The sequence below is a fragment of the Porites lutea genome, chromosome 8 (assembly GCF_958299795.1).
Source record: "Porites lutea chromosome 8, jaPorLute2.1, whole genome shotgun sequence".
Lineage (NCBI taxonomy): Eukaryota > Metazoa > Cnidaria > Anthozoa > Scleractinia > Poritidae > Porites > Porites lutea.
In genome coordinates, this window is record NC_133208.1 from 28388149 (window position 1) to 28403110 (window position 14962).

The 14962-nt window shown below is 38.7% G+C and overlaps 1 protein-coding gene across 1 annotated transcript; it reads left to right on the plus strand.

Moving 5' to 3' along the window:
- Window positions 1-69: 69 nt before the first annotated feature.
- LOC140946187 (serine/threonine-protein kinase 3-like) lies at window positions 70-13250 on the plus strand. Its single transcript, XM_073395271.1, has 14 exons — window positions 70-231; window positions 353-436; window positions 2950-3078; window positions 3194-3245; window positions 4109-4171; window positions 5223-5305; window positions 5780-5861; window positions 6423-6488; window positions 7098-7199; window positions 7800-7937; window positions 8469-8570; window positions 9935-10139; window positions 11417-11613; window positions 12377-13250. The coding sequence occupies exons 1-14, from the start codon at window positions 218-220 to the stop codon at window positions 12533-12535; spliced, it is 1476 nt and encodes a 491-aa protein (XP_073251372.1). The 5' UTR covers window positions 70-217; the 3' UTR covers window positions 12536-13250.
- The last annotated feature ends 1712 nt before the right edge of the window (window positions 13251-14962 follow it).

The following is a 14962-nucleotide window of genomic DNA, read 5'->3' on the forward strand; positions in this document are numbered from 1 at the left end:
CAAAATTTTTGAGGGAGGGGTGGCTTACCGGTATGTATTTTCCTTCTTCGCAAACTATTGCGGGCTCGCAACACTCATCGGTCTTCGATAGTCGCCTTGCAAAATACCGAAAGAAAATCTTTTGATGGCGATGTTTTGGAATCTGGTGCGATTTTGAGGAGTCCTTTGGCGATCATGAGTTGACAAGCTGAGCTTTACAGTATAACCAAAGCAAACCATGTCTGCAAAAGGGTAACATTTTTTAATTAGGCACAGAAACAGTGTAGTGTTGTAAAATTTCTGATACTTTAATTGGCCTAAGCTTAATATGCATATGTCGAACTAGTTGGCTTCTTCTATCTGACATTTTAAGGAGTGAGCTACGGAAGTTAAGCGAAGAAAGCTTAACGAGACCGCCAGAAGAAGTCTTTGATGTTTTGGAAAAGCTGGGAGAAGGGTAAGCTTAAAGGCTAATCTTTAATCCGGTTGTGAAATGAATTCTAAAAAATTATTCTAGAATTCTGCTCAATATTTTTAATTGTCATGTTTTCACGTTTATTTTTGTCCCAGGGGCTATTCTCGTTATCTATCGAATTTATAAACATCGTAATTAGTTTTTATTACTTTCTTTGTGGCTCTAAGAACAACACCCACGACAAAAGTAAACTTGAAATCCCACCATATATTCAGCATTAATTTTAGCATGTTTTGTATTTTCCTTAACCTAATTCATTTTATTCCTGTTCTTAACTGACAAATGATTGACATCTGTATGAAATGTCTAAGATGAAGTAACATCTACTCTATTTATTTGGGTTTAAGCCAGTTGCGATTAAAGTGACAAGTAAGGAGAGGGTATTAAAAAAAAATAGGCTCTAACAGGAACTTTTTTCTTGCATAAGCAAACTTTTCCCATACTTGAAAATTGTATGAAAATGCCCAAAAGTTGTGCAAAAGCCTGAACATGAGAAATAATACTACACTCAAATTTCCATTAAGTGGCCCTGTGTTAACTGACCACTTATCAAATTCCTGGAATTTGCTTCCCACATTTACTAGAATGACATTCATTCTGGAACAAGTTCATTCCATCTCAATATATTTTTTTTATATTTCGTTTCTGTACAAGATATTCCAAGATGAGTTTATTCCAGTGTTCAATCTGAATGAAATTCTTGTTCTGGTACAAAATTTTGTTCTGGTATCGTGTAAACTGAAAACGAACTTTGATCGGGATTAGAATAATCGCAAATTGTGTGGTTTGTGGTGAGTGGTACATGCTATCTGATCTGGTGCGAAAACCACGCGAGTGAGAATGCCTTAGGCTTAGGCTCGATTTCCGCCATCTCTCAGGTTCGGCCTTTGATCCTTCATGAAGAGGGATTCTTTTGGGGGAATGAGTGCAGGCTCATTTTCCCGAACACTGGCTGGTAATTGTGCTTACCTTAGGCGCAGCCAGTCTATTTTATCAAGTGAATGCAGCATGAACTTCATTCTGGAATGAGACTCACTTAGGAATGAATTTCACCCCAGTACAATGTAATCAGCCCTGGCCATTAATTTGACCTCTATTGTGTGGTTACCTGCTTAAAGAGAACATGGTCACCCTTTAGACTTCCAGATAAATTAGCCAAATTATTAGGGAGTTTAAGATACGGCCACAAAAATTTCGCTTGAAAAGTGAATTAGCTTTCTTTCAATCTCTATTATGATTACTCCAACTCATTTAATTTGCGAATGCAAGCAAACCCTTTTTGAGCCAAATTCTTAGGAACCATATTCAAGTTCAGAAAGGGAAAGGAAATATTGCCATCACTTGTTTACGTCCTCCATAAAACATAAAATTAGACATTTTCCCTGCATATGCAGAATTGTTGTTTTGCCTCTACAACCTACTGTTTTTTTCAACATTCCCATTGTCATGGCTGACTTGGCATCTTACAGTCCCTATTGGCCAAGTTAATGCAACTTCATCTCAGTCACCTAGTTACACAACAAGGTGATGTTTTGACACCACAATAAATGAAACATGTCCACTTTCTTCTAAAAACCTCATAAAAATACATTATGATCAACAAATTAATACTTCTGTAGCACAGTTAAACCTAGGTGGGTCCAGCGCGGTTGGCAGCCACAGTGCATGTTAAGACCCTTTGTACATGACAATAAAGTTTACATTGAAGTTAACTCCAGGGAAAACTGTATCCTTTAGGTATTCACTCACAATAAAGCTCAAGAACAAAATATATATTTCGCCCTAGACTAGAACATTTCCGCATTCCAAGGTCATGCCAAGTGAATCAGTCATTTTGTGTGGAAAATTAACAGTCTATACAAGATGAAGTGTTTTTTCTATCCTATTTTGTGTACTTGTCACTGCTAAGAATAAAATCATGTGTATCATTAGCCTGAGAAAACAGCTGAAATTTCACGACCCTACTACTGGGTTCCCTGCGAAATCACGTCTGAGAAACGAGTGCAGAAATTCCATACTGATGGTGCGTCACTACCCATATCTGAGTAGTGCTTCTGATTGTTTGAAGCAAATTTCCCATGCAGCATGACCAATCAGAAAAGCAGTACCCAGATGGTAATAAAATTCAAGTATTCAACTATGCAACCATTGAGAACTTAAAACCTTTGAACTTACTGGACCTCTCAAGAAACAACCCTCCAATTTAGGCATGTTATTGGTCTGTTTGCAAAAAAAAATTGAGAATCTTTTGTTTTCAGAAAAAGTTGTGATCGGACAATCTTCTTCCCAGTGTCCCAGATTAACTGTCTGCGCTGTAATAGGTTTAAGAGTTAACCCAAAAGGAAATCATCCTCCTCTTTCCTCCACTTTTGTATGGGAAGTCCTGTTTCTTATGTTGTACATGGACAAGGTTGTTCTAGCTAAGTTTTGAGTCAATCTGTAGACATCTCAGTAGACACTATATTCTTTTTTATCAATGGCCTTTTTTTTGACAGGTCTTATGGCTCTGTATTTAAAGCAATGCACAAAGAGACAGGACAGGTTGTTGCAATTAAACAAGTTCCAGTTGATACAGATTTGCAGGAAATTATCAAAGAAATAAGCATGATGCAACAATGTGATAGGTACATGATATGAAATAAATTCCCGTCCACACTCTATGTTTTTGCGTTTTTCTATTTTTAATTAATTGATTATGATAAATTTGTTCTTTACTAACTTTAAATTCTCTTTTTATAGCCCATATGTTGTTAAGTATTATGGAAGCTACTTCAAGAACACAGATCTTTGGGTATGATTAACCTGTAGTTTGTGTTGTTTGTACAGATGAGTATGTGTATTTGTACCTAAGAGAATGAAATAAATTCATCTGTTAAGAACAACCCACAAAGCCTTACATGATACCCACTGGCTGAGCTATTTAACTCTGGCGAGAAGCCAAACTACCAGGAATCTACACTCAAGTGCTATACTGCAACTGGTCATGCCTCTTGAAACAGGAACTTTTCAATACTCAGCCTCCATGTTATCCCTTTAGGTCCCAATAGTGACCAACATCAATTTTCTCCCAGCAATATCCATACATTGTCAAGAGATAAGGTTGTGAGAATTAATAAAATGATCACCTAAGAGAAAATCCTTTGATCTTTTATCAAATTCTCTCAACACATTCTTTAATAAAATGTATAGAGATCAGTTTGGGGAATTTGTATGTGTATATTGGGGCTTAAAGGGTTATTCAACAGTTCTGCCAAATGATATCAAACTTGAGACTAATGCTAAAACATTATTTTGTGAGAAAAGTTTTGAAATTACTTAAAACTAAAGCTGAATCCAGATAAAATTAATTTTTTTGTTTATTTGACATATTGCTTTCAATTTTGTCTACATGTACTTTCACTTAATTTTTATCCACATTACACATGTATAAAATAATATATTTCATAAGTGACATAGTCTTGATGAATGCAGAGCTACACCATAGAAAAGTCATCAATAAACCATTATTATTATTTTATTATTATTATTATTATTATTATTAGATTTAAAAAGTTATGAAGAGAGTGAAACATGAATATGAATAACACTGTTGTGAATTACTCATCATTTGAACTGATTTTTAAGGGTGTTTCTAACTTTACATGACTTTCTTAGATTGTTATGGAATTCTGCGGTGCAGGATCTGTTTCAGATTTGATGAAAATAAGGAATAAAACTGTAAGTGGAGAGTAATGTGTAGATGTACATGTATGTAATCCTTAACATGTGTGTTATAGTATTTCATTACCTTGTCCCATCATCAGATACCGTAAAATTCTGAAAATAAGCCCCTCCATGTATAAGCCCCTCCAAATATAAGCCCCCCAGACCAGTAACGCAAAAAACCCTCCGTTAAATCACCCCTCCAAATAAAAACCCCCCAGGGGCTTGTACTTAGAAAATTGCCCTCAAATACAAAGTAAAACAAAGCAAAAACAGTAAATTTACTTCCAAATAAAAGGCTAGCCCATTCAATTTTGAAACACAAATTTCCCTCCGTAGATAAGCCCCTCCGAATGTAAGCCCCTCCAAAAATAAGCCGCTCAAAAAGGACCTTTGAAAAATATAAGCCCTGGGGCTTATTTTCGGAATTTTACGGTATATCAGAAGTTTTTATTTTTTTGGAGGCATAATGGTTAAGCCCAATACTATTTATTATTTATTCAAATAATTAATTCCAGTCCATTTCTGAAAGCTTAATTAATCAGCTAGTAAGTGATTTTTCAGCTTTTTGCTAACACAAACCAAACTTGGAGGATTGATGTCATTGGTTTACTATATTTTTGCTTAGAATGAATTATGTCGTGGTAGGTTATCTTGCCAAGATATGTGCTATCTCAGGTATAAGAGCTTGTGCTAACACTAAGGTATGGTGCTTTACACCACTACATTTAGCAACTCTCTGAATAAGCAGAACTTCTTCAGGGATCTTTGGTAATGTTTGAAAGTTGTCAGAGCATCTTTGGCATGGTGCGGTAGTCGTTGGTTTTATTCGGAAATCTCGGTATTTTATGAACATGGAAATCATACTCATGTGACTTAGCTTAGTTATGTCTTGTTAGAATGAGTAATGATATTATAGGGAGAAATTAGATGTTTATCACTATCATGAGTGGATGAAAGGATAAAAAAAGTCACTGGAAAAAAAACTGTCTTGAGTTTGTTTTACAGCATAACAACCAAACACTGAGCTGAATACCAATATTCTAATAAGTAAAACTTTCTACAGTTAACAGAGGAGGAGATAGCATGCATATTAAAGTATACCCTCAAAGGTCTTGAGTACCTTCACTTAAGGAGAAAAATACACAGGTGAGGCAAGAGTACAGTGATTTATTTGAAATTTTGCAGAAACATTGAATGTTGAGTGAAAGATTGTGTTATGATAACGCTCGAGTCTACACTCTACAGTTTTGCTAGATCTCCCTTGATGTTTTTGTTCCTCTTACAATAAACTGTGATACATTTATGTTGAGCACTGATATTATTTCAACTTGCACACTTACTGTAATTGATATTTCTGTTTGATATGTGATGTCACAGGTTTTTAACTTTGCTACATGTTTATAGTCTTAATTGTGAAGTTTAAGTTGTTAAGAAAAAATATTAATATTGTACATTACAAGTCCAATTACTAAAACTTTGATAACTTGGTGTAAAGAAGGCTATTATATGCTCACTTGTTTGTCCATGGATTAAGTCATTGTTCGATGAAGGATCTCTGATATGGATTTATAGGCTCTTTGAAATTTTCCTTCCTGATTGAAGTCTCCTTTTTCCTTGTAGAGATATAAAAGCCGGAAATATCCTTCTGAATGCGGAAGGTCATGCAAAGCTTGCAGACTTTGGTGTTGCTGGTCAACTTACAGTAAGTAGAAGATGTAATACTCTCAACAGAAAGAAATGTGGCTAGTTTTCTCCCTGCAACTTGCTCAATGTAAAAAGTTGCCTGACAATCAAACCAACAAAACCGCGTAAACCAAAAATATTTCTCAATTATGTTGTGTTGCAAAAAAATAGCCAATCAGGTGCGATAAAACTATACTTCAAGCAACAGGTGAGTTAGTTTGTGGTTTTTGTGGCTAAGCTTCCATGTCCTGATCTTTGCGGTGATTGATTTGACTGTAAGAAAGTTGTTTTGTTTGCTGGCATTTTAGTTAGTGAAATCTCTGATCAGTTTTTTGGGTCAATTATTTGACAGTTTTGAACCATGGAATAACAAAGAATTTTATTATTCCAAATATGGAAACTTCTTCCTTTGATATTTTTGAGAGTGTTCTTTTCTGTCCATATTAGAAAAGAAACTGTTATGGAATTTTTCCCAAACAAATATTTCTTGTTTTTTACAACCCTCCTGCTTTTATTCCCTCTCTTTTAAAAAAAGTCTTACTGTGCTCTGACTGCTATTAACTGTCATCATTTTCTCCAGGATACAATGGCTAAAAGGAACACTGTTATAGGGACTCCATTTTGGATGGCTCCGGAAGTTATACAGGTCAGTGTTGTTAAATCAGATCGTCAAGCTGGCTTAAATCAATCTTAATTCAATTTTTATCCTGGCCAACAGCTTTCAGTTGAGTAACCATTCTATGGAATTTGATACCTAGAATAGAAGAAAATGTGGCTCACATTGTTTTCCAAAATTATTGTGGAATTTTGCTTATTTTGTTGTGAAAAAATCTATAAGAAAGGATCAAAAATGAACCACAATATTCACCCTTTCACTTTCCCAGCTTGATACTGGAGTAACATGTGATGGACTAGTGTCCTATCGGTAGGGCAGGGGGGGGGGGGGGGTACCCTGCGAGCAGAGTCTCCTTCGGTCTTCCTAGAAAATATCGAAGATCGAAGGAGACTCTACTTGCAGGGTAGGAAGGGGGGAAGAGAAGCAATACTCCTAGTTTCTTTATGCTGCAGAAACGGGGTCAATCTCCAGCCATGTAGGCCTGCTCCACTCCCTTATGCACCTTAACCTTTTTACTTTGCTGACTCACTGAACTAATGTTTATCTTTGGGTTAGATGCTCTATAGAGTGCCATACTGCTTAAAGACTTGATTATGATTTGCTACTAAAAATTGTTTTTATCCTGCATTGAAATTCCAGGAAATAGGTTATGACTGTCTGGCTGATATCTGGTCATTAGGGATAACTGCAATTGAAATGGCTGAAGGAAAGCCACCGTACGCTGACATTCACCCCATGAGGGTTAGTTTAACTACATCTATTAGTTGTTATTTGTCTACTTTCTTTGGTTAATTTTGGTACAAGTTGTGCAATCAAAAGGAAAAATCGTAGTTAAATCTTGAAGCTCCAGTGAGGCTCAATGCAAAACCTAAAGTCTGTCCTCGAGGACATACGTTCAATATCATAAACTATAGTTGGAGGTGAGTTAACGCATAGGTAAATTGACTGCTTCCCATATGCCAAACCACTGAAACCAGTAATGAACTGACATTATACACATGGACTATATTCTTGCTTACGATAACTGTTAAATAGAGCAGCGCACCAACAAGTAAAAACAATTTCCACATTAAGTTTAGTCTTTAGTTCATGTTAAAATTAACCCTTTTTGCAAAAATTCCAAGATTTCTCGAAAAAACGTCCAAAAGTCCAAAGTCATTGTCACCCGAAACAATATTATTAATCCAGTCTATGTTTAATCCATGTGTCATAGTGGATTTACAGTAAAGATCAAGAGCTCTGTTTAGGTATAAAAGGTTCAAAGATGGAAGGTGTGCCTCCAAAATACTGGGTCGAGCCACCTTACATGATTACAAACAGTGTCCGGGCTTTTATCTCCAGGCAATATTTATGATTCCGACGAAACCCCCTCCTTCATTTAAAGAAGACGACAAGTGGAGTAAGGAGTTCAAGGACTTTGTGACAAGATGTCTCGTGAAGAATCCGGAGGAAAGAGCAACTGCCACACAGTTACTACAGGTATAGGCGTGGTCACAGTGAAGTGATAGTCAAACATATACTCTCTTTACAGGAAGTTATTACGGCCCCTTAAGGAGGTTCGAGTGTTTTGTCGCCCCTATTCATTTACTATAGAAGTAGTGGGGAGTAGTTGACAAAATATCAAGAAAATACATCATGTGTGATCATGTCCTTAATTCTCATTACAACTCTGTTTTACAAAGCATTGATATTACAAGGAGTAATTTGATGCTGGTCACTCTAAGGGCTTAAAAGGTTAAGACGTGGACTATGGTGACAGTTTACTTCAGTGTACGAGCGAAGGAGAGTCGCCTCCTCCCTCCCAACCTCCCGCGCGCCGCTTTCACACTCGCGTCCATTTCTCGCGCGCTTCAAATAAAATTCAAGAAAATAGAGAGCTGTGAAGGGTGTGGTACATGTACAAGGCCCGTTTCTCTCTATATATCGGCACTAGCCTCGCTTAATTCTTACTACGAAACACAAGTTTGGACATTAAATTCTCACTTTTATCATTTGTTTTTACTGTTCTAGCATACTTTTATTCAGTCAGCAAAATCTCTTACCATACTTAACAACATGATCCAAGAAGCTCTTAATATTATGGAAGAGGAGAGCACTAGAGAAGACAATGAGGTATAGTAAATGATAATCAAACCTTCAAAACAGGTTTGAAAAACCTCAGCGGGCAACGCGTTTCAACCCGCGCATGGGCACAGCTCACCGCCGCTCATTTGGTCTTCCTGTGACCAACTCTAGCTGGAGTTAACCCCGGCTTAGTCCTCGAGGTAGCCATCCTAAGGTTAACTCAGGCCTGGAATCAAGCGTTTTTTCTTTGTTTCTGTTAGCGCAAATATCTATAGCTGCACAGAAAGGAGAGAAACGTTCCTGATGTTGGACTGAGACTGTGTTGTGCCAGGCTGCACTGTGCGGGGACTATCTCTTCATTCATTGGCTATAACAAGGTTGCTAAGGAAACTGGGTCAAAATTCGTCACCCAAAACAGTCCCATCATGCAGTTCGACACAACAACTGCCCAGTCTCTTGTTAAAGTGCAACCTCAAACGGCCAATTTGACGGGTCGTCTGCTTTATGTCCCTTGGCCCTAGTTCATGTTGGAGTGAGCAAATCTTATGTATTCTTGTCACGGCGTTTTCATAGACCAACAAACCCTTTATGACGCCAAATAACAACAACAACATCTTTTATTTAAACACGATAAGTTTACAGCGTAGCAGATGTGGTCGTATATAACATAACTCAAACTGAATAAAAGTGGTAACAAGAAGACACTAAAACATTTACCCGGCTGACTTTGCACGAAAATATTTACATATTACTATTCACAGGTTTCTATCTACAATTTTCTATTTAAAATGATTGAATTGTTACAGTTCTATTTACAATAACCTAATTGCTATGTACAATAATTATATCTGCACTTTTTTAAGCCCCTCTTTGATGGCAGCCAAGCTTCGCTTTGCACTGACCTCACTGCGCAGGTCATTCCATAGTTTAGCCGCACTTTACCTGACTGATTTTAATAGAAAGTTCGAGGTAGGCTTGGGGAGGGTAAAACAGTGTTTTCTTGTGAGATCGTAATTATAAGACTATCGTATTGATCGAGTCCTACAGGCAAGTCAGCAAAGTATACGGACCTAAAAATGGGATAAACACCGTGGTGTAGGCCAGCAAATAAACAGTTTTCAATGCCAAATAAGGCTGCTACAGATCATACGGACTGAAAAAATATAGGCCTAGTATGAGAGTTGCTTTCTCCAGGCAGTAAAGTAGGTCCGGTATATCCTTTTTAGGAGTGGTGGGCTAAAATAAGAGAAGACGGCGAGCCAAAAAATGGGCGCCTTTCTTCTCCCCTTAGTCCATCGCTTGCTTTTTTCCCCTCTCTCTCCACCATGGAGCCTGGCCCAAGGCTGGCAGGCTGCAAAAGCTTAAGGGTAAAAGTAACAAACACTTAATTGACGTCAGCCTTACGATTCCAGGAAGAGGACGAGGAAGGCGAGGAACAAGTCGACTCAGGGACTATGGTAAAGGTTGGAGATGGAGATGACAATACAATGATAGTCAACACTACTGTACAGAGTCAAGACACCATGATAGTGAATAGCGAGGCGGGTACACTTCTGGAATCAGACCTCGGGACTATGGTGATAAACTCTGATGAAGATGAAGACGCTACAATGAAAAGTAAGTATTCGAGTACTGGTGAAAAACAAATGCTCAGTTAATCCTTGAACTCCCGACAGTGTCAAAAATCAAACTCGAGAAAAATTACGAATCCTTTATTGTAAAGGAAAGTAAAAACTACAAGTGAGAATGCCCATGAGGAGGTTTCATTTGAATGGTCCTACTTTATGATTTTTAGCACAGGCTTAGACGTTAGAACCACCTTGTACAACATAATAAACAGCACCACAGGAAAGTACTTTTCAGTAGCTTTCGTTTGAATGGTCACAACGTAGGAATTCGTCCACGTACTTAAAAGTTAAAACCACCTTGTACAGCATAATAAACAGTACCACAGGAAAGTACTGCTCAGTAGCTTTCTTTTGAATTTTCACACTTAAGGATTTCATCCACAGGCTAAAAGGTAACACTACCTTGAACAGCATAGTAAACAGCGTCACAGGAAAGTCCTGCTCAGTATCTTTCATTTGAATGGTCACACTATAAGATTTAATTCACAGACTGTTAAACCAGTTAAACCACTTTGTATAGCATAACAAACACTACCACAGGAAAGCACTACTCATAAGTTTTAATTTGGATGGTCATTCTTTTGGTAAAATCCTAAAAAAAAAAAAGAACTTTACCAAGTTCCACCCAAGAGGTTTTATTTGAATGGGAACACCATAACATTTTTTCCGCAGACTTAAAAGTTAATAATAATAATGATAATAATAATAATAATAATAATAATAATAATAATAATAATAATAATAATAATAATAATAATAATAATAATAATAATAATAATATTATAATAATATACACTTATATAGCGCCTTTCTCTTAGTGATCCAAAGCGCTTTACAATCAGTAAATACTTAGAAAACAAATATTCAAATACAACGTAACAGGATTTAAAACCCCAACTGGCAGGAGGCAACCAGTTGGCTATTTACAAGCTTGGCCGAGGATTTGAACATGGGACGACCGACAACAAATCCAGCAAGTGGCCAGAGCGGGACTCGAACCCGGGACCACTGGGTTGCGAGTTCGACGCGCTGACCACTCGGCCACGCTACCTCCCGTTAGAACTACATAGTTAATGAATAGCTCCATGTGAAAGTGCTGCTAAAAAGGTTTAATTTGAGTGATAACTCCATAAGATTTCCTCCACGGATTTAAACGTTTGATAAGGCAAGTGACCATGAGATAACGAGTAAAGGTTTAACTGTTACACTTGAGAATTTCTTACTTGGAGACAATAACAAGCCGCCTTTATCAATTTTCTTTAACAGGATTGGATAGCGACACAAAGCAGAACTATCGTCCTTCCTTTATGGATCATTTTGACAGGATATTTGAAGCAGGAGGACGAAGCAGCGAGCCTGGTCCCAATGGCTCCTCTGAAGATGACGCCGGGGGACTCCTCAGGGGGGCTAAGCTAGAGGATCCTTTTAAGATTAAGAAAGCGGGCCCCCCTGACTTTGAGTTTGTAAGTATTGAATGCTAATTCCCGATTGAACTCCTCCAAATTATTAGGGATCTTAGCGACCTCCAACGACTAAGCAAGTACGTGCTACGCACTTTTTGGTACATTTCTTGCCTTGCTCTGCGTAAGGGACGTGATCACACGTTAACGAATTTTCCTTTTAACTTGAATGCCGTCCCTAATAATTTATCTCCAGGATCCAGAATAGCTTTCGTACAATTCACAAATTGAGCATAATCGCGATAAAGTTTAACAGAACGCGAATTTACTTTATTGTCGTCGCCGTCGTAGTTGCGTAATCTCCTTGGTGTTTTGACTCGGGGTGGCCCAGTCAGTAATTTATCAAGTGGTCAGAAGGAGGATTTCATTAAGGGGGATCCCGATTTCGCGTCCAAACCTTTTCGCGATAGCCCGAGGGAGTAGGGTAACGTCCAGAGACTAAGCAGAGTCGGTGTTTAGAAGCAAGATGATTCACAGTATATCGTGCGCTATTTCCACAAACCCGCGAAGGAGGAGGGAGAGTAGACGTAAGTGTCTGCCCATGGGAGAGGAGTTTCCGCGCGCTGGTGCGTTTCGTTCTACTTAACCCTAGAGAATGTGCCTCGTTTTCTTGCGCACAAGTTGTGGGTGGCACACAGGGGTGATGGTTCTATAAGGGTCAAGTGTAGCAGGTTACTCTCAAACTGAAAGGCGCAGAATTATTTTTCAAAGGTATTCAAACAATTAAACCAGGCAAGTTTGACTGTTTTTATGTTTTGATTCGCAGTTGCGGTCACTGTCTTGTGAGGAACTACAGAGTCGAATGCAAACATTAGACATGGAAATGGAAAAGGAAATTGAAGGACTTAGGTCACGCTATCAAGCAAAAAGACAGCCTATTCTTGACGCCATGGAAGCGAAGAAGAGAAGACAACAAAATTTTTAGTAAAGCGGGCTGCGTGCTTTGTCATAGCGTCGTTTTTTCAAGAACTTAGCTAAATTTGAACGTCGACAATTCTAACCCTTTTAATACATAGTTCGCGTTAAGCTTAAACTGGACATAGAAATTGGACTAACATCGTTAACTCTTTCCCTTCTTATGATGGCAAAAGTGACAATTTCAAGAAAATTCGAATTTTCTTATTTTAAAATCCCAACATTTAAATAGTACTATGCCTATACAATAGTCCTTCCAAACAGGTTTCATTTGAACGCTAACAGCATAATATTTCGTCCGATAGATACAGCCGTTGTTGTTAAAACGTGAGAATGACTAATCATGTCAACATAGATTGGTCTACGAGTGAAGAGGAGATAACTTTAACATTCGCCTCATCTAAGGTGATCCAGATTCCGAATTCCGGGAAATGCTTGCTTGTGAAATCCAGAATCCTGGACTTTGGAATCTGTAATCCAGCTCAAGGAATCCGGAATCCCGCTATCGAGTGAAATCCGGAATCCACAGCGTAGAGTCCAGAGTCCAAGACTGTCTTGGATTACCTCACGCGGGGCAACTAACATATAGACAGTTGATGAGGAAAGTCACGACCCAGTTTTCGCTGGGATGGTTGCACGTTAGGATTTTAATCACGGAAACCATTTTGTACAGCATTGTTAACTAAAGCAACTGTGGTGTTGAGTTGATGGGGTAGAGGCGGGGGGGGGGGGGGGGGGAGAGGGAGTGAGTGAAGGACTTGCGCTCGAAATGACAGCTTCTCTACCTCCCAGTGGTGGCCTAGCCTGCAAATACAGCTGTCTCTCCTCGCTGATAGAGACACCTACATTGCGGCGAAGAGCATGGAGGGCGGCTGTATTCGCAGGCTAGTGATATTAGTGGTAGCCAATCTACCTTGTCAACTCAGTTGATAATAACCTGCGTGCCAAGCGTTTTCGCTCGAGTTAATGCGAAATCAAAAATAAATAAATGAAAGAAGGGGGAGGGGAGAGAAGAAAACTTTTCCTCCCCCTCTCCCTCCCCCTACCTCCATTTTTTTTTTAAGAGGGGGTGGGGGTCTCGCTCCAAGTTTTCGCGCAATAACTCGAGCGGAAACGCTCGCTACGCAGGCTAAGTTGATAAAAACAATCTTTTCTCATTGCCTAAGAGACATAAAATACTAAAAAAACCTATTTAGATATTTGTACACAGACTAAAAATTTGGAACCGCCTTTATCTTTATAGGCTCGGAAAGTACTTAATTGTCGTTAAAGATAACACCTTAGAATTTTAACCTTAGAGCCTAAGTTCGCTCAAGTAACTTAACTGTACTAATCAATGTTTTTCCACTAATATGTTCTTTTGATGTAAATACATTGTCAGACATAATGCAGAAAAAAACTTTTAAAACAAAGTGTATAATAATGAACGAAGCAATATCTTTGAGTAAGACTGGTGCAAAAAATGTGAGCAGCTTGAAAATTAGAACATTATTTATAATGAATTCTCTTCTTTTCAATTGGTGTGTTTATTTTAGGATCTTTTATCGCAAGTTTGAGTTGATAAAAACGGGACTTAAGCATCCTACGAGTTTGACACAGCGTTTGAGCCGATTGAATCGCTGCCCGGTTAGCACAATGGAATACAGGGGCGGATCTAGGGGGAGGGTGCAGGGGGTGCGCACCCCCACCCCCCCCCTCCCTGAGATGACCTGCGGTTTTCTAATACAACTGGTATTCTGCCAAAAAAAAAAAGTTTTGTGGTTTATTGGTGTTGAAGTAGAGCAAAAGACGAGTGCACCCCCTCCTAAAAAATATCCTGGATCTGCCCCTGGGATAAGCGCTGGTCTGCTGAGCTGGAGGCCGTAGGTTCAAACCCCGGCCGGAACAACAGTCGGGATCTTTAAATAACTGAGGAGAAAGTGCTGCTTTTGTAATAACATCTGAAAACGGTTAGACTTTCTAGTCTTCTCGGATAAGGACGATAAACCGTAGGCCCCCTCTCACAACCCCTTGCACATGTAATAAATCTATGGGACGTTAAAGAACTCACACACTCTTTGTAAAGAGTAGGGCACGTAGTGCCCGGTGTGGTGGTCTATCTCACTTTCACACTCACGTATAGGGGCATCATTACTTATTCCTTTATTACTTGTAAACTGCACCTTAAGCAGTCTGGCAAAGTCCCCCAACCAGTGTTGTAAATTATCCCTGAAAAGCCCTGTGAGGAGTGGATAATAAGATATTTACAATTTACAAGCGCAATGCATTGAGGGAAGACATTTATTCCTCTGCGTTGTTCGCGCTGGGCACCAGACCACCGGCTGCGTTTTCCCCGGCCTAGGCCTTGCATCAGTTACATTTTCCCCGCGTTTTTGATGCCGTTTGCGTGTTCTGCTGCCGGTTGCGTTTTTTTAACGCACTTGACTCTTTGGTTGTT